This window comes from Sparus aurata, chromosome 11, assembly GCF_900880675.1.
Source record: "Sparus aurata chromosome 11, fSpaAur1.1, whole genome shotgun sequence".
Taxonomy (NCBI): Eukaryota; Metazoa; Chordata; class Actinopteri; order Spariformes; family Sparidae; genus Sparus; species Sparus aurata.
The window spans coordinates 30804670-30824342 of record NC_044197.1 but is presented as its reverse complement, the minus strand read 5'-3'; the positions used below and the strand labels follow the sequence as shown (position 1 = coordinate 30824342).

The window sequence follows — 19673 nt, the reverse complement described above, 5'->3', positions numbered from 1 at the left end:
AATATAAAAAATCCTAAAAAATAATACCAATAATCATGATAAACACAATTCACTGTTATAGGGAAAGGCTGAAAGCGTTAATTTAATTTATCAAAATATTTCAATGAAATCTGCAGGACCCTCAAGTTTGGATCCCACAGTCAGTTCTGCCAAACTGGAACTCTTCATCATCATCTGCCAAGGAGGTAATGTTTTATTTATGTTAGCTGATGGGAAGTTTATTAGGTTTCTGTCCCTGAGGAGGACTCTTATGAGGTTAATGAAATTTAGAGGAAAGTTATGAGTAAGTGATGCAAGTTTTGGTCCAGATCCATATTTTTTTCTTCACATTTCCTCTTAAACTGTTGCACTTGCTGGCTCATGAATCCCAACTCCTGTATGTGTTTATGACATAGAAGCAGATCCAGGTGAAGCTTTACAAGCTGTTAACATTTCCTCCTATATTATGAATTAATTTGGAGCTTTGTGCATCCTGATGGACGGTACTGAACTCTACGTTTTATGTGTTGTTTAAGTGTGTAGTAGCGACAAAAGACTTGGCTTTTTTTTCAATCACAGCATTCATGAGACTATTCATTCTAGTACAGCATCCAGTACAGTGTTATGTACCCACCAGGTCGTCTCTGGCTCGGTCCATCTCATGGCTCCTCTGGATGGAGCTGTGAAACTTCTGGTGGTTGTTGAGCTGCTGCTCGATGGCTGCTTGATCGTCTCCCCAGGAAGCTGTTTCAATCAGACGCTGGAGCACCAAACACGCAGAAACATGTATTTTATTTATCAGAATATATGAGAGAAAGACAGAAGAACAATTGACTCACAACTCTCAGAGGCACATATGTTCAGTTCAGATATGTCAGTTGTTTTTTCAAACACTTGCCTGATATGGATATCATGTCACCAGCAGGTGGTGGCAGAGAAACAAATTGGATCAGGACTGTTTTTTCTGTGAATTTATGAGCCTGTTTACTGAAAACATTTCAGGAATCCACCAGAAGAAAATTGGCCCAAGACTTTAAGACAAAACAAAAGTTTCTTTTCATTTCTGTTCCACACTTTGTGTGTGGCATCACATAACAGACAACTGCTCCGAGTTCTGCTTTAATGAGATCTGTCAGCAGGTTTGTTGTCGCTGTTTAATCAATTTTCCTATAGCAACACAAAAATCTACCTTTGGAGTATGAAAAACCCCTTTTAGGAAAGAAAAGTTGCTGTAAAAAGACGCATTTTGTGCATCAAGCATAATATTCAAGTTAAAACACAAATATAAGTTATATTAATGCAACAATCTGCGATCAAAATAAACAAAGTGAACAAAAATGGTAAAAAGGGAATTAAAGTCTCTCGTTTTCCAGATTTTATTATCCTACAACAAACGCAACGCTGTGGTTAGCAGTTGAGTCACACCCTTATAAGAGGTTATTGACACTCTGAACGTGCGGTTGAGCCTGTGGACCCATTTCAGAAAAGATATGGACTAACGCTTTTATCTTAGCAGCTACAGTACAAGATTTCAGCATAAAGAAGGGTGCAAATATCATATCTTTTCAAATACATTTGGGATTTCAGGGCTGCCAGACACCTGGATGAAGCCATTTTGATGTTTTTTGGGGTCATTTTTTTCCCCAGTTACTTCAGTACTTCCGGAGTGCTGCAGTGTTTCGGGGTTTACAAGACTTTCTATAGGTGACGACAGACTTTTTATTTTTGGGTGAACTTGGATGAACAGTCAATAGCATGACACTGTTTCTCTCAGCAGGCCACACTGATGGGTAAATGATACTCATACTTAAGATAAACCTGATGTTCAGGTTACCTTCAATCAGAATCAGAATCAGAATTTCCTTTATTTGTCCTGCAAACGGGGAAATTTCTTCATCACAGCAGCCAATGGTCAGTGGTATTGTAATAAACAATAATAGTAGTAAAAGAATAAACAATACAATAAAAAAGTAAGAAGTAAGAAATACAAAATAGGACTCTCATATACATTGTATATAAATAATGTTTTACACTGTTAACTGTAGCTGTAGAATGTTAATCCGGACTGTCGCTCTGCATGAATCGTCTACATCTGGGTGTTCTCTTACTTTGCAAAGTGAGTGTGGCGTGTGTGTTTGCATGCATGTGTGCACACCTTTTGCTGTGCGATCCAACCCATAGCGTCTTGGAAGCTCCGTCCAGGCTCCTCCCAGCCTCCGCCACTCCCTCTGGTGCTCCTCCTCCTTTGCATGGTGCCTGTGATGGCCATGTGGACGCCCCTCAGCTGGTCCTTACACATCTCCAAACTGTGGATGAGGGAAGAGAGACAGGACATTTTGCAAGACTTGTATGGATATTAATAAATCAGAAGAAGTAGAAAGAGAGGGAGAAGTCTTCCTCACGTCTGGACTACATTGTCGTTGGGCTGACCCATCTGTCTCAGGTCGATCGCGCAGCTCTTAAGCTGCTCAATGGTGTCTTTAGCCATCGCCATGTAGCGCTCTGCGTCCCCACTGCCCTGCAAGGCACAGACCAAACATTCAGAGACATGCACAAAACTACCGTGCAGGAAGATAGATTTAGAAATATACTAGTTTACTAGTACACTTTTCTGATTTGTAAATCGAAAATGATACAAAAATCCTGCACAAGGTTTGACACTTTCATCCAGTTTGTTTAATGTCTATAAGCCACAATGTTTTAGTGAGTACAAGTGTGCTCCTTCTTAGTTTTCTTTTTTTTTTGGACCTATGCACTTCATGACAACTTTATGTTCATAGATTAGTTTATTTGTTGGGTTTTCTGGATGTAACAAAGATCCTTTAAATGTCTTTTAGTACTTAGATTACAGTAGATATGTGTTGACGTGCCAAAAAAGTAAAAAATAAACGGAATAAAACTGCCTGAGAAAAACCTTCGGACTGGATCATTTCATAAGATTTGAAAGTCATAGGAGTGATATCTTGTAATTTAGAGCCACACAGGCATGAGGAGGGTTCAAATCTGGTGCCACTATGCAACCCACAGAAACAGTAAACTCCTAAATCACCCCCCACCCAACATTATTCAAGCAAATTAGGTAAGTTCTGAGAAAAACTAGTAATTCACACGTTGCTCAACACGAAGCTGTGTGGGCATGTGTGCGTTTGAGTGTTTGCAGAACTCATCTGATGATTTAAAGCTGTTACTGATTCCCTGACAGTTTAAATACCACTCAAGAGGGTGTGGCGACAAAAACAGGTCCACCATGGAGATAGACAAAATGCTTTCATGAGTAACAAGGTTCATTTTTCATGATCTGTCACAAATTAAAAGCCTTCTCATCCGGTTACTCAATTTATAACCAAACGACATTTCTGTCATTCTTTCTGCATTTTCATGCCAACAGACACTGAAGCTGCAACATGATGCTTTTTCTTTTGAAATAAAAACCAACATATGAGCTCTGACCCAGACAGAGCCATTGAACAGCTTTGCAAAAAAATATGGAAGTCATGACTCACAGTCTGAAGGGCGTATTCGGCTTTCTTCAGGTACTCCTGGCACTGGCCCTGCAGGACCATGGCCCTCTGGTGGATGGCACTGAGGTTGGAGCCACTGCAGGGGGCAGCAGAGGGAACTCATCACCACTTTATCATTAAACAACCACACTATCACAGTTTAGATCAGGGGATACTGACTTTGTTTGTACTATGTGACCACTTTAAATGAAGGCGCGTCTACTTGCAGACCCTTGTGACATGTTGCACATGTTAATGAGCTGTGAGCAGTTTCACCAAACAGTGACGTTCTCTTCCCAAATGGTTTTATTCAAATATTTTTTGCAGATTGTGTTTCACAAAAAGCTGAATTTGGTCAGAACAAGATAAAATAAACTTATCAGAGCACAACCAATACTTGATTTTTTAAGGGCCTATGTCGACATAGCTCTAAAACACTGCGATATCGATATATCAACTGATATACACACACAAAGATATGTAACGGATACACGATATTTTATAGTTTAACAATCAACAAAATAATAATACAGTGCTGAAGCAGTTAACTTCGCTGGAATTTAATAAGACTCATTTAATTAATCACATAATTTAATATAATAATAAACCAGTCGTGTTTTTCTACATTATTATAATGTATTAAAAAAAGTTTTCATATGTTATCATGTATTTGTAATAAGTCAATATTGGCATTGTTTGATGTATCTTCTTGAAATCAGTGATTGCGCTCATTTTTGAATAACTCCCCTAAATGCCACTGAACATTTCTTTGAGATTTTTTTTCTTCAGTCAGGCACTAATAACTGACAAAGTCCAGTAAAAATACAGATGACACAGTCTCATAAGAATTACTTTCATAACTAGTTTAGGCTGTTATTGCATATGGTTTTTTAGTAATCCATGAATTAAATTGCGGATAGCAAAGTCAGAAATGTATGATCATATATACTAACTGGTGTCCTTTGTTTTTGAACACCATGGTATAGCTGGTGTATATGAATTTGTATGTGTCTTGTAAGCCAGTACAGGCTGAACAAGTGAATTAATGCCACACTCATAAAACCTTTATCACGCCTGCCAAGGAACTACAGACTAAATAAGTATTCTTGCAAAATCTAGCATGTTTGCATCACGTATTTTCAGAGTATATAGTATAAAAAAATAAGACATTGTTTCTAAACAAAGTCAAACATTGACTTTCTTTGACATTTCTGTTCTGCAGCTTCTTGTTAGTAATCAGCGGATTACCAATAACAACATTTCTGCAAAACTTCCCCAAAACTAATGCACAGCACTACAAAGCAAAGCTGCAGTGAGCCTGAGGACAATGACGCATCTATCATAAACTGATGATATACTAGTGACTACTATGACCACTACTCAGTCATTTTTACTATAATCAGCAGTCAGAAGAATACCTGCTCATAAATATCTGAAACCTCATGATAACATTCAAACTCAGATTTCCTCTGTCTGACTGGAAGGTCTGAAACTGACACACATGTTTCTGGAACAACGAGTGAATGTTAAGCTGTTGCAGCAGCAGGAACTTAGCAGCTCAGCGTGAGACATAAATCAAACTCGGCAGCATTTCTCTCCAGGGAGGGACGCTGCTGCTGTGCAGAGATGAAGCTCATACGTAACATCATGAAATCTGCCAAACCTCAAGTTTCAAGCCTTGTAGACACTTATTAGAGTGCAGCATTGTTGTGTTATCGCTGTGCATGATCAATTATGTAACAAAGGAGTCAAGCAATGTGGTCACTCCTTCAACAAACAAACTCTGGATGCACCAAAGCTCAAGCCTTGAGTTTATTATAGAGTACACCTTCAAGACAGGAGACAATCATTTCTCAGAGTATCAAGTCACAAAACACAAGTTCTTTAAATATCAGATTATCTCCTAGATTAGAGTTGCTCCAATGCTTTTTGGGCTCAATGCCGATATTAGGTAGATATCTTTAAGTAAAAGATTCAGCCAAGACACAACTATTATTTGCAGTGATCCCTCCAATATGGTTACTTGTGACAAAGTTTAAAGTTTAAAAGCCTGCAAACCAGTGAGTTAAAATTGAGGAAGCCTCCTAGAGGATGAGAGGTGAAACGTCTTCAAGAAACTGAAACGCGTCAATATGTCTACGATACAGCAGCTGGAACCATGACCTGTACGACTGAGAACATTCATCAACATGTGGCAAAGACATGTCACGTGTGCAGGACGTTTAACAGTTTTCTATAAAAGAACGTTGGTGCAATGAAAGGCTAAACATACTGCAGTGTTTTCAAATTAGAAATGACCCCAAGCATCTTTTGTTACATCATAATAACTATTAAAAAATGTGGGTTTATATCGGTGCACATCGACTTATGATCGGTCGGCTCTACAGATCGGGGCGGTTAAATTTGCAGAAGAAAATGACTTCCCTGTAATTCTGATCCCTGCTAAAGTTCTCATGCACTTGAGTGGTTGATCTTTAAATGCCAGAGCTGTTTGGTTTGAGGATTATTGTGTGTGCTCGGGTGCGCAGGGGTGAAATGAACACTGGCACAAAAGAGGCTGTCATGATGAATATTTCATAGCAGCTCTTTTCAGACCGCAAAGAAGGCAAAACAGAGGCTCCACAGAGGCAGGCAACAGGTGCCACCTATGGGTGCCACCGAGCATTGCGCACATACAAAGTTAGCAAATGAAGCAGAGAGTGAATTCATACCCCATCCCTTTGGACATCCCGCCGCCCATACTGCCCATCGTCCCGCCGGACATCCCGCCGCCCATATTGCTCATCATCATGCCGGACATTCCGCCTCCCGCCATGCCGCCGGCCATCCCCCCCATGGAGGACTTAGAGAAGGTGTAGGTGTTGTAACCGTCCATGTAGGGATCGTATCCATTACCGCCTCCATGCACCACCTCGCTCCGTGCGTAATGTTGGGTCATCCCGCCGGTCAGGTCACCTTTGGACGCGGACCTGCGGCCCATGTTCAGGTTCCCCCGAGACCCGTACATACTCATCCTGACGAGGTCAAAGGCGACTTGGTGGAAGTAACCGGATGGAGGAGAAGTGCAGCAGTCAGCTGGTCTCTCTGACTCGACCTAACCGCCCCGCTCCTCCTGGTGCAGACTGCAGTCACACAGAACGGAGGCTCGTTTTTGGAGGCGGGTGACCACACCTCTCTGTCGCTCCCCAACCTGCTGAGCCAAAAACTTTCCCCTCAGTCCATGCCACTCCCCTCCAGAGTCAGCTGGAGGCAAGGTGAGTGTATGTGCTGCTGCAGTTTAGTCTCTGTGGGGACAAGCTTGGTGTCAAACAAGATATTCATGCTTTCTTTCCCAAGCTCAGCAAACAAAATCACCATCATCCAGCCTAAAGAAATGGAGACACCTCAGCAAGAAGTAGGTCCCTTACATCCTCATAGACAGGATTGAAAGTAAAGATATGATTGGATTGGGGCTGCAACAACTCTAATCTGCAGATTATGTTCATTTTTAATTGATTAGTCAATAAAATGTCAAAAACATGATCATCACAATTCCTTAGAGCCCACAGTGACGTGTTCAAATTGTCCAACCAACAGTTCAAAACCCAAAAACTCTTCATTAAAAGCCGTGAATGACAAAGAAAAAGCTGCAAATCCTGACATTAAAGAAGCTGGCACCAGCAAGTGTTAAACAATTAATCAACTATCAAAAGTTTGCAACACATTTGTTTTGGTTGACTACTCCACTATTTGAGTAAATGGTGCAGCTCAATTTTAAGGAAAAAGGAAATGTTTTTTAGAAAGTGATGCATTTTCAAAAGTTTGAAATAAATGAGATCATTGCACAAATTGAGGAAATCTTGGAAAGTGGAGAGTAAAGGCGTTTTAGAAAATGATGATTGTAAAGACTGATGATATTTTTTAAAAGTGGCAAGTTATAATATTTCATCCGGTCCTCACTGCCCAAAAGGGGCGATTCATTGAATTCAAATGGCTGTAAAGTTTAAAGTAAATTTTCACCCAAAATTCTGTCATTATCTCCTCCCCCCATGCTGATGCAAAGTCAGGTGAAGTTTCATAGTCCACAAAACATTTCTGGAGCTTCACAGCAAAACAGTACGGAAGAGGGTTAGGGCCACATGTGAATTTGTTTTTTAGTTCTGACTTTAATCTCAGAATTCTGACTTTAATCTCAGAATTCCGAGAAAAAGTCCGAATTCTGACATTAAAGTCGGAACTGAAAAAAAAATTCACACGTGGCCCTAATCCTCTTCTGTAAAACAGTGTTGCAGAATTCTCCTAAATAACTGAAGTAACTGGAGACTTGTTTTAAGATGTGTAAAACAACCAAGAAAAAAAATAATAAAATGGCTCCATACAGCTCAGCCAAGAGATCCCAGACTGATTTGAGAAGATGTTATTTAACGTTTAGCTTAGTAGCTACAGTGAATAGTTTGGCTTAGAAGACGATGTAAATAACATCTGAAAAAAACTGTCATCTGGGGGCTTCTAGAGATTTGGATTATGCCGGACGAGCTGTATGGAGGCATTTTATGTATTTATTCTCGGTTGCCTCCAGCCACTTCAGTTGTTAAGGAGAATGCTGCAGGTGGGTTGTTGTGTTAGGACCTGGACAGCCTTACGTCCTCACAAGACTAGAAGCAGAACGTGTGTGTGCACCCATACGCACAACTTTTATCTGCCAGGGTAGCTAAGAAGACAAGAATACAAATATAACTACATAAGAATGCAGACAATATTTTCGATTCAGTCATGTTTCAAAATAAAATATATAAGGTCATTATGCCATTTAAGTGCATGTGATATCTTAAAAGATTATGTAAGATCTGCAGTCTGCAGTTGCTGAGTCCCGCAAAGATTAAAGAGCTTCGAGGCAAACTGCTGCAGTGACAGATGATGCATCCACCTGATGATGCATCCACCTGACCAATTTCAAATGAAAACAACAGTCAGGGTGCATCTCTGGCCTCTCCTCCTCGCATCTTTCAAACACCTTCCCTCAACACGCCCGTCTCAACCCTCTGTCATTCCGCAGAGCGAAAAAAAACCCCCTCACACTACTTAAACACTCGCCTGCAGCCAATGGGTGGGACTCACGGGACAAACAAGTCTGACAGCTGAACAGGAATTGACAGCAACTTTGAATTCACATCACGGTTTGAAGACTGTTCACATATTATGAAAAGCAAAAAATACATTTTTGAAAATGGCTCGGATTGATAGCTGATTACTGCTTTTTTTCCAGACATGTCCCACTTATTTTGCTCACATTTTGTGCAGAGTTACACTGACAATGTACAGTATAATTCACAGGCATCGTGTGCATCATGTGCTGACTTTACTTGATATGAATCTGTTGTGATGTAATCAGTTATGTAATTCATCATCCTGAATCATGAGTATGTCCCATGCAAACGGAAACAAGTGCGTCCTAACTGAGAATTTAAGTGATTTCACATCCTTAAACATTCTTCATCACAGAAAGCTCACGTCTGTGTGTCTGCAGGTGTTGGGACCTTCTAATGCAGCTTGGAATCAGCTGGCTGTACGGCAAACTTCAGCCAAACGATGCTAAAAAAATCTGTTGAGTTGACAGCCGCAGACTTCAGAGTCATACTACACAAGTGTAGAGTACGAACACACACACATTCACAAGCTCATCCCCTAATTATCTATCTGGCATATGCAAATGTCCTCTCTGTAAACAGCAGTGTGATGTTGCTGTGATCTTTTTTTAGGTCACGCTCGCAGCATACTGAGCTCTATGAATGGCAATACCAGTCGGCCCACCACTACAATATTTTAACCACTCACGCGTTAACACTTCTCCAAACATTCATGTTCTCCTCAGGATGATTTCTAAGAGCTTTGGTGATCCTCTGTTCAGCTAGCGCCACCGTCAGGTCAAAATTCTATCACCAAATACCTGCAAAACTAATGACTATCCGTTATCCAGTATAACAAACGAGGCAAGTAACATCAGAGATACATTCCTCTGACTCTTTTATGGACTGCAGACTACTGATTTATGACCTCGATCAAATATACAGTGTTTGGTACAACTGGATGTCAATGAAGTTTTCATTTTGTTTGTTTTGATTTGTGTATTGCGTCATGTTGTCTGTTGGATTTCATCATCTGAAATTATTATTTGGGCAAAGTTCTTCAGATGTTTATATGATGTGGAGGATTTGTGCTACTGGATGATGTCGATGATGTTGATGGGGGCAGTGGTGGCCTAAAGGTTAGACTGGAGGGTCACCAGTTTAAATCCCCAGACAGGCAGAATAGATCTGGGTGCTTAGTGGCTGCAGATCAGACTGTGGTTGTACTGAGCGGCCTCCAAGTGTGAATGTGATCAGGTTGTTTCCATGAAAAAGAGAGTGTTTCTCTCAGTGAACCCTCCCTGAATAAATAAAGGTAAAAACATGTTTTAAATGTTGTCAGTTACACTGGGGATGTGTGCCCACAAGTTATAATTCTGTCCCTATCACTTTTCAAAAGCCTAACGTTAGCGACATTTAACTCACAAATCATACTAAATGAATTTTAATGTGCCATTATTTACACCTTTGGTTCACAGTCCAGCTTGTGCATTCACTTCAGATGGGATGACTGTGAAGCTCTAGAAATGCTTTGCAGACTACCTGACATCACATCAGAATGGACGGATTTTTTATGTTTCGTTGAACTTCTCCTTTAAACATGTTGGAGTGTGTGGTTTGCTGCAAGTGTCAGTGTAATGTGTCTTTATAGATGTCATGTGGCTGACCGGACATGAAATTAAAACATTCTGTCATTCAGTTGTTAAACCTCTTGGTGTAGACAAACATCAGCATATTAACATCATCACTGGGACAATGTTGCTGATGTTAGCCACTGAATGAAAGTGTAGTGTAAGTGTAGCTGTGCTTAACAACAGCCAGAGCTGCTCACACGGCAGAAAACACTTCAGTCTTGTTTTCAGTTGAGCAGAATCTCAAATCAGCAGCAAAGATTACACAGAATTAACAATTAACAGATGGAAGAAGAGCAAGGAAAGTCAGACAGAAACTGCACGCTGCATTTGCAGGTTTTGAGTCAAGACCCATCATGTCTTATGCGTCACAAGCATGCCTTATTGGCATAGTAGCAGCTCAGCATTTCCCTGACTTTGACCTGACACAGTTCACCAGCACATATAAAGTAATAATAATAATAATAATAATAGTAATAAACTATGAGGGTGATAATAAGAACATGTGATTAACAAGAGCTTGAATCCTCTGTCACCCAATAAACTCAGCAGCTATTGAGGAATTTAGCGTGTGTGTGTTTGTAAGTGTGTGGGATTGGCAGTTATGTGTGTGTGCACACAGGTCTGAAAGTAGGAGAGAGAAGCATGAATTAAGGGCTGTATTATGGAATTTGTTTAGCACTTTCTGATTTATTGCAAACAGCTGTTTTCCATGAACTCACTTATAATTGTAGACTTGGTTGCTGAAGAATTTCTACCACATATTTTGGGATTTGACGCTGAAGCCAGCAGCTCTGCTCACAGACTCTCCATTTTCATTAGTATCGACTCAGCCTCTGAGCTTTTGTGCGCTCCCTGTGAGTGATTCACAGATCTAATAAACTGCCGTAACATTTTTCTCAGGGGAAAAAATGTCCATGTTACCATCAAGGTATTCCCTGTGGCGAATTACATTCAAGGACACGCCTTTGCCTGTACCTTTTAACTCACACAGATAAACACCTTTTGCCATAACTGCATTCCACTGCTGGTCCTCCTTTTTTTGAAAACTAGATTTGTGTCCTAATTTGCAGCTCTGAAAGCTCTGCTGTCATTTAAAAATGATGCAGTGCTGAAGTTGAACTCTGCATGAGCATGTTTCAGTGGGTTAATTACACTTCAGAGGAAAAACTTGATTAAGAAGAGGAAGGGGATTGTCACCGTCTTCTGCATATTTAATCTGCTGCACAAAAGCCTTTTAAAACTAATCGCTGAATTCAACACTTTTACATTGTATTTATATGTGAGTCCTTTTTGTCCTCTGGCTGAGTGAGTTGAATAATTCTAGGGTGTGCTTCTGAGGCGTAGTCCCAGCGTTCTCACCCTCACCCATCTCCTTTTATTCCTGATTACTGGAGGCAGGATAAGGCTTGCACACTTTAATGGGTTTGTAAGGTTGCCCGACATATCGTAGGGAGTGTGAAAGATGTGCAGAAGCTCTCTTGTTTGACAGGCTCCTGGAGAGGAAATGGAAATACTGTGGAGCACAAAAATAATAAATCTTTTTGTGCTTAATCCAGAACTAGAATACAATTAACAAGGAAATCTTGATCATTTCCTTGATCGGGCACTTAAGAAAGTCATTCTCGCCTTCATATCTTTCAATCTTAAGTACTTGAACTTGCTATTGTTTGATATCACTGGTCCAGAATGCTGCAGCGAGAGTAAAGAGAGTTCAGTTCTTACCTTCATTCACTGGCTCGCTGTTACTGTTGCTGTGACTGTCACTGCACCTGCACAGAATTAACCCAACCCTCCCTAGGTTACATTCAGTTATGTTGTTTTCTTTAAGGGATATCAATGATTAGAGGACATTTTAATGAGTGCCAGTTATGTCAAAGAGGTCAACAAACCCACAGAGACTTTAATGCAACTCTTGGCTGGTTTTAGCGAACAAGCTAGATCAAACCCACCGATCACTGCCAGCACAGCAACAAACAGCAGACAAAGTTTGCAACTAGCTTCTGGCAACAGCTAAAGAGCCAGAGTGTATTATTCATCAGTCGGACACAAAAATGAGTCCTTATGAATGCTAATTTTGCCAGATGTTTACTGATGTGTCGGCTATCGTAGTTTTAGAAAAGTGATTTAGAGGTCAGTGGTTGCCAAGCTAGAGACCAATGATGTTTATTTTAGTTTTTTTTTTAAAAAGTTTTTTGGGGGGCCTTTTCATGGCTTTATTGACAGGACAGCTTGACAGAAGTCAGGGAACGAGATAACATGCTGCGAATGGCGGAGTTACTGGGGTGGCACCAAGAGACCACTGTTTGAGACACCGTGTCAACATTTGTAAGCGTGAGATCACTGGATACTTCATGAACATCTTGACATTTTCCCACCGTGTCGGTGACAATATCATTAATGACACTGGACTAATTTCAGAGGTGTTCCTGACAACAAAAACATGATGTTTTCCAACCCCCAACCAAGTCCCTACAATTACCCAGCGCAAAATGTTGTCACAACATAACATTCAATAAATTGCACCTAAAGAACCATAAAGTTGTAATATAGATGAATGTAAAGCATGTCTGTGGTTTGCAGGAACACTTTTCCAGGGTTGTGTGCTCAGCCCTTTCATGTCCACACGGTAAACCCATGACTGAACTCCCAGACATCAAGGGAACTCTATCGTTGACCGCCATCATCAACCGTATAATAAACAACAGCGAGAGTTCATGTCGTGAGGAAATCAACAGTGTTGCAGAGTGATGCAGAGAGAACATCTACTGCCCAACGTCAGCAAAACCAAGTTGCTGATTGTTGATTTTAGAAAGAAGGAGTCAAACACACACACCTCTGACTACATCAGTGGAACAGGTGGAGCAGGTGAACAGTTTAAATAGAAAAGTGCATAAAAAGGATCTGACTCTTACAGAAACGTTTCTTTCCAGAGCCAAATACTTGTCAGTTTTTACAGCTATACAGCGGGTGATTAAACAGAACATCACTGGTATCATCTCCAGAGGTACATTGGGGACATCAGTGATGTGAGATGTCTAATCTGACAGTAGATGATGTATGCATAACTTCATGGACTTCAATAAGTGTCAGCCTCAGAGTTGTGTGCATGCTTTGGTTTTAAAAAAAGAAGAAAAGTGAACAGTATGAACCTGTTCTTGATCTCCTTAAGCCGTTACAACTATTTAGGTTCACATTAATATGTTCAGCGTCCTGAGATCACCTCCACCTTGGCCCGCAGGTGATCTGAGGGGCGCTCCTTGGCGAATACGAGCTCCACACCCATGAACACACCCATGATTTGCTGAAATCAAGGGCGGGTTGCTTTTTATTAATCCTGCCATCAAGTGAAACCCCTTTTCCATAAAACATACACGCAGACACAACTGTCTCATGTTAGCATTTCTGTGCTGACTCAGACCACATCCCTGCAAGTACAGACAGAATCTCCTGTATGAGGAGGAGATTTTAAATTGTTATGCTTTGTTTGTTCTGCGTCGGAGAGGCCGTCTTATCATGTCGGATCCTTGGCATCTTCACCCTACATGAACAATGCGTGTGTGTGTGTGTGTGTGTGTGTGTGTGTGTGTGTGTGTGTGTGTGCGTGTCTGTCTAGGGAAAGTTTTCAGTCACTAGATAAGTATTTATAGTGTTGATGAGTAATAAGGATAACAGCCGGTGTTCAGGGTGTAGCTGCTTGTCTAACACTGTTCTCAGGACTAATATGACATAAAAACATAAAGAAAGCCATCTTTCTGATTGGATTCCATTGTTTTGTCATGAAACTTCAATTCTGTTAGAAGCTCTCACCAAATTCACCAAACTTATCCCAAAGTTCCAGATGTCTTTTGATCTGGTGATCACCACACCAGTCATAGCTGGGATCCAGCCAGTAATGTGAGAAGAAGACCTGGTGATTAAGAGCATTGTAGTTCACACGATAATCCAAACACATCAAGTCACTGTCAGGCTTATTACTACAATATTAACATACGGTTCACACAGTGAACAGAAAGCAGAGCCGGTTATGCACTCATGCAGGGGCGCGGCCCTTCTGTGTCTTCTATGCTCAACATCCCCGAGGCTAATGGCACGTCAAGGTGACATCCATGTCAGCACCTGCACAAGCAGGTGGTGCACAGAGAACAAGCTCAAAAGCAATTACCTCCACATATAAGGAGTATCAGTCAGCAGGTTATTTTCTTTAATTGTTTAGCATAAAGTGCTTTTTTGTTGCTTTTTTTGTCAGGTTCAGGTGACCATCAACTGGCAATCAGAGGGAAAACACATGTAAGCACACCACCGTTTATCAACCTGTTCATTACAGAACTGACTACAAGAATTTGCTGCTGCAAACACTTAAAGGGTAACTCCACCAATTTTACACTTTAAGTGTTTTGTAAGTCTTAGGGTGTACTAACACTTACGTGAAATAAAGGTATAATGCTTTTTGTGGCTGCAGAAGAAGCTGCATGTAATCTTATCAATTACCAACAGTGGTGTCACTCAGGGGCTGTTAACATTTCGTATCAACGATCGTCCTGAGTGATCCAATCACAAGTGGACAGCTTTAAGTCCGATTGTCCCTTTCCCTGTCCCCCTGCTGGCCTGGCCCAAACCCCTGACTGAGCCTGGTCACCTCTTGTACATAGATTTTGACATTGCATACCCGTGCTTGTGCTTGCACGCCTCTTCCAACTGTGTCAGGGCCAAGAAAGTGTACTGTACATAGCGATCACACTACTCAAACAAATGGTGATTAAATTTTTCGAGTAGTGTGAACACACGTGTCCTGTGCCACATTAAAGGACCGCCTACGCAACTGACATCACCTGCGACACAAGAAGAACAAGATGAAGAAGAAGAAGAAGAAGAAGAAGAAGCCACAACAACAGGCAGAATGGATTACATGCTGTCTGGTTTCCATGTGGTTTACTGTAATGTAAACTAGGTGTTTGGGCTCTCATGACCTGCCAATCATTGAACTAGCAACCACATTGGGCCCTTACAAATCTTGTGATTTGAAGAGTTGGCGAGAAAAAAACGTAACAAACTTTGCAACAAAAAGTGCAAGATTATTAATGCCTTCCTGATAATTTGGCATCAAATGCAATATTCACTATTTATCTGAACAGTTGTGTGAATGTTGCGCATTATTCATTGCAAACAAAAAAGAGAAAGAATAAAGAGATGTATTATTCAACAAGATGAATGGATTGGGGTATCTTTACGAGCTTGAAACTGGATCCAAAATCCAAACAGCAACTGAATCCAAAAACTAGTGAGAAGGGCAACTGGGACAGGGAGAGTGGGCCTCTTCTGTGGAGGACAGATGGACCTCATTGCTTTCAGGCTTAAACTGAGAAATAAATACTCACTATCAATCATATAAATGACACAGAGGGAAAATAAGAAAACAAGTTCTTGCAGCTGCAACGACATGTAGAACCTTCTACTGTTGCTACTGAGCAAACTCTTCTTTATATGTGACTCATATGTTTTTTATTTTACTCTGCTAATTGAGGGTCTTGTGAATACTGAAGTTGCTCTCATCATTTGGATATTTGGATTTGTTTTGTAAACACAGCCTATTTGCACAAACGTTAGACTTTGCAGCTGAGGTTATATAGGGTGGAGTCGGGAGCATGCACGCACGCACACACGCACGCACGCAGGCACACACACACACACACTACTGTTGGACAGAGAGTCACAGTCATATAATGGGAAGAGTCGGTACTTCTATTCTAGAGGCTTAGGTAGTCATACATTTTTAATAGTGCACACTGAATCATGGGGTATGAGGAGAAAGAGAGAAAGAACTGTTTTCCTCGTGTTTCCACCTGTGCAGGTATGTGTGAGAGAGTGTGTGATCATATAAGGAAGGACAAGAGAAAGACTCATTCATCGCCTGGGGGACTTTGCATCAAAGGTGAAAGAGGTGACTGTGCAGCGAAACTGAGAGCAGCTCTGTGCTCAGTTTTAACATGGCTGCATTTTCCTTATCAAGTTTTATGATATTAGAGATGAAATTGCCAGAAGGTCTACCTACAGGAGCTCTTACAAATGAGAATATACTGTAGGTGTCCACTGTGTATTATTCTGTCTGGTGAGGCAGTAAGACTGAGGGCTGTTGTCGCTGCCTGATCCTGTGACAGGAGTGTACCTGTGCAGCAGGTGACATGGATATGCCTCCTGGGGGTATGGAGCCAGAGCTCGGGCAGGGGGGCAGGGGGGAGAGGGTGAATGGGAGGGAGGGGCCGTCAGAGAGCTGTCACATGACACCTGAACCAATCTGGGTCACTGGTCTCATGAAGACAAACGATGCTGCTCCACCTCCTCCTATACACAGGAATGCTTTCACTCCAGGCCTGTCAGCAGAGCTAGAGAGATTATCTGTGATGTAACTTAAAGATGGCATATTTCTGCATCCAAATGTCAAAATAAAAAAAACAACTAGAACATTGTTACATTTTGTTGAGCTGTGTACTTACACTTTTCCAAATGTTTCCAATGATGTTCAAATCTAGAGACTTCTGTAATCTTATTCAAAGTAGAGGTGTGTCTCATTTGATTCCCTCTGGCATTATGTTACGAACCGAAACAAGCTAGCTGCTGTTACCTTTTCTTTATTGAGGATTTAGCCAAGTTGAAGTCAGGACTTGAAGTTCCCCCTGGGGCTATTTTGCAGGCAGGGAGACCGTCTCTGCATCCTGGATTTAGTGCCTCCGAAGATGATTGTATTTCTTTAAAACATTCACAAACAAGCCAGTGAGTTTTTCTGGCACTGACAGCTTTGGACATAGATGTGACTAGTTGCAGTCTACAACCTCTCCGCTAGATGCTAATACTGGACACAATTGCCATATTTACATTTCTGTTTCTGTACAGACCAAGCAGATGAGTAACAGTATTATGTGTTCATTACTGAGGTTTAAAGGCGCTGGTGAGTGTTTTTGAACTTTGGACCGAGGCAGGCTAATTTTCCCCCCTCCTTCTAGTCATTATGCTAAGCTAGGCTTATGGCCTCCTCCTAGCTGTAACACTGTACACAACTACACACAATTTGTGTTTATCTTTTGATCCAACTCTCGGAAATAGAGCAAATTACTGTATTTTCCTTAAATGATGAACAGGTTGGAATCGTAGTCGAATTTGGACTTTGTTACATTTGCTCCTTATTAGTATTATAATAATTATTGTTAGTCATTATCATCATCACCATTATATCATTATAATTACAGTTTTCACTTCCATCATTTCATAATTTTATCTTTGTCTCGCTTGTTCGGTTTTACATTATCTTTAACTCACTGTTTAAGTCACTGTTTGTTCTTCTCTCTCTGCCAATGACTCTAAGGCTGATGTGACACACGAATTTCCCTGCTGAGGGATTACTAAGGTGTTATCTTCTAGAATAGAAACGTCTCAACATGGGGTATATTGTTAGAAAAACATAAAAAGTGAGAATATTTGCAAGAAAAAAGTGCATGAAAAAATAAAAAAGTTAAATGTGTGCATTAAATTCCAATATATGGCAACTATATATGTTGAGATATGTGCCTCTACACATAAGCTATGGTGAATATAATATTGAATAAATAAAAAGTAACAATGGATGATGGTGAGAGGTAATGATTGACAATATTTACAGTAAAAATGCAAATCTGTACATATGAGTAAAATAACCTTTGAGTGATTAGGCGACTGCTGACAGTGACATTTGTTTTAATCTGTTCAAATTTTTTAAAATGGTGTGTTCGTGGAGGGGGGTCACATTCTGAGTTGGCGCCTGTTTCCAGCTCTGGTATGTGCTCTCACATGGGTGTGGCTGGCAGACGGTAACAGATGACAAACACTTACTCCTTCAGTTTATTCTCAGCCTCCTCCTCGATCTTAACCCTTGACAAGTCTCTGAGGACGAGGAAGAGGAGGAGGAGGAAGAGGAGGAGGAGGAGGAGAGTGGAGTGAGGAAAGAGGTGAGAGATGAGCACAAATTGTCACCGAATACCAGCTCAGTGTCAGTCAGAGGCATCAGGAGTAAACGGCACACACACACACACACACACCCACACACACACACACACTGTTTTGGCTGCAGGCTTCTTCTCCACTGCAGGGAGAAAATCTATCACTCACTTGAATCTCAAGGTCACTCACACTCAGTCATTTGGGAGCAGCTGCAGCCACATCACCGCCTACAACAATATCTGTCTGCAGACATCTGAATCTCACTCCTTTGCACCGCTGCACCTCAGACGACTCAGCAGTGAGAGCTATAGTATATTAACTGTCCTGTAATTATGCTATAAATCTAATTAATGGAGACAAACCGGTACAAGAACGCGTATCCTGATCGTTTGATGCCCCCTCGTGGGTGACAGGCAACACACCATCCCGAAAAAAAAAAACCCTTACATCCTCCTATTGTCTCCTCAAACCAGAAACTCATACTGCCTATTTATATGACGGTTATGAAAAAAAATCACATGACGCAAAACAGCCTCCGTGGGATGATCAGCATCGCCACACACTACCTTTAAAAACCTGCATCGACATCTCCACTACATCGTTTCATCATACATCAAAATCAGTCGATGGAAAACGTGAATGATTACAAAATAACAAGCTTGATTTTCAGTGGAGAGGACATAGGCTGCACAAAGGGGATCATTGTTGCCTGCAGATGCCCGTCAGTGGTGCATCGTCCTTTGAAGGCTCTCCAATCGCAGCGCATAGCGCGACCGAGCGAGGGCGGAGCTTGGTCTCCCCCATCCCCGCTCCGAGCCCCGCATTGGCACCGTGTCCCATTGACTAGACGGCGACAAACCGAGCAGCACATTCCACCCCGTCTCTGAACTCAGCTCCATCACAGTGGACAGGTGATGACTGGGAGCTCAGATATTCTGGATGTGAGGAGCTAAGTGATGCGCACCTCCAGGAGGTCACGGTCTGGACAGGTATGAGACCTGTGGCGCACATGGATGAAGGAGCAGCAGATGTTTGCTGAATCCCAGTGTGGATGTAGCTCCGTATTTCACTTGTACACCACCAGAAGGCCTGGCCCACTTGAGCTCCACATGGATGGATCCCGCTGTCGGAGCTGTACTCATGGAATACAAAGCCCATGCTGGTGAGCATGCCTGCCTGTCCGAGCCCTCTCCTCTCCGGGAGCCTCTCCTCCTGACACAGCCTCTCCACTCGGACATCCCCTGGTCACTTCCAGTCCCCTCGCCATGAGGACGACCGCACGGTGATTCAGTGCCTCTGCACGCCTGCACGGAGCGCAGACCCTCATTTTTTGGATCGTGCTTTTGTTGGCTACACACAGGATTTATCTGCGCTCTGGGCTTTCTTTGTGTCACAGAGCTTAACGCAGAGTGCGCGGACGGCAACAGAGCGGGGGCTTTGCTTCACCCGCTGTTGCGCCCAGCTGCTCTCTTTGTGGCCCGGCCGTG

General features: G+C 41.7%; 1 protein-coding gene across 1 annotated transcript in view; it reads right to left on the bottom strand.

Annotated features, from left to right (window-relative positions):
- Positions 1-7512, bottom strand: part of dspb (desmoplakin b) — a 30815-nt gene extending 23303 nt beyond the window's left edge. The window contains exons 1-6 of the mRNA XM_030433512.1: positions 7479-7512; positions 6191-6763; positions 3483-3576; positions 2382-2497; positions 2135-2285; positions 614-739 (exon numbers count right to left, since the gene is read on the bottom strand). Coding sequence (XP_030289372.1) covers positions 614-739; positions 2135-2285; positions 2382-2497; positions 3483-3576; positions 6191-6492 — 789 coding nt within the window. The 5' untranslated portion in view covers positions 6493-6763; positions 7479-7512. The remainder of the gene's footprint in view (positions 1-613; positions 740-2134; positions 2286-2381; positions 2498-3482; positions 3577-6190; positions 6764-7478) is intronic.
- Positions 7513-19673: the final 12161 nt, after the last annotated feature.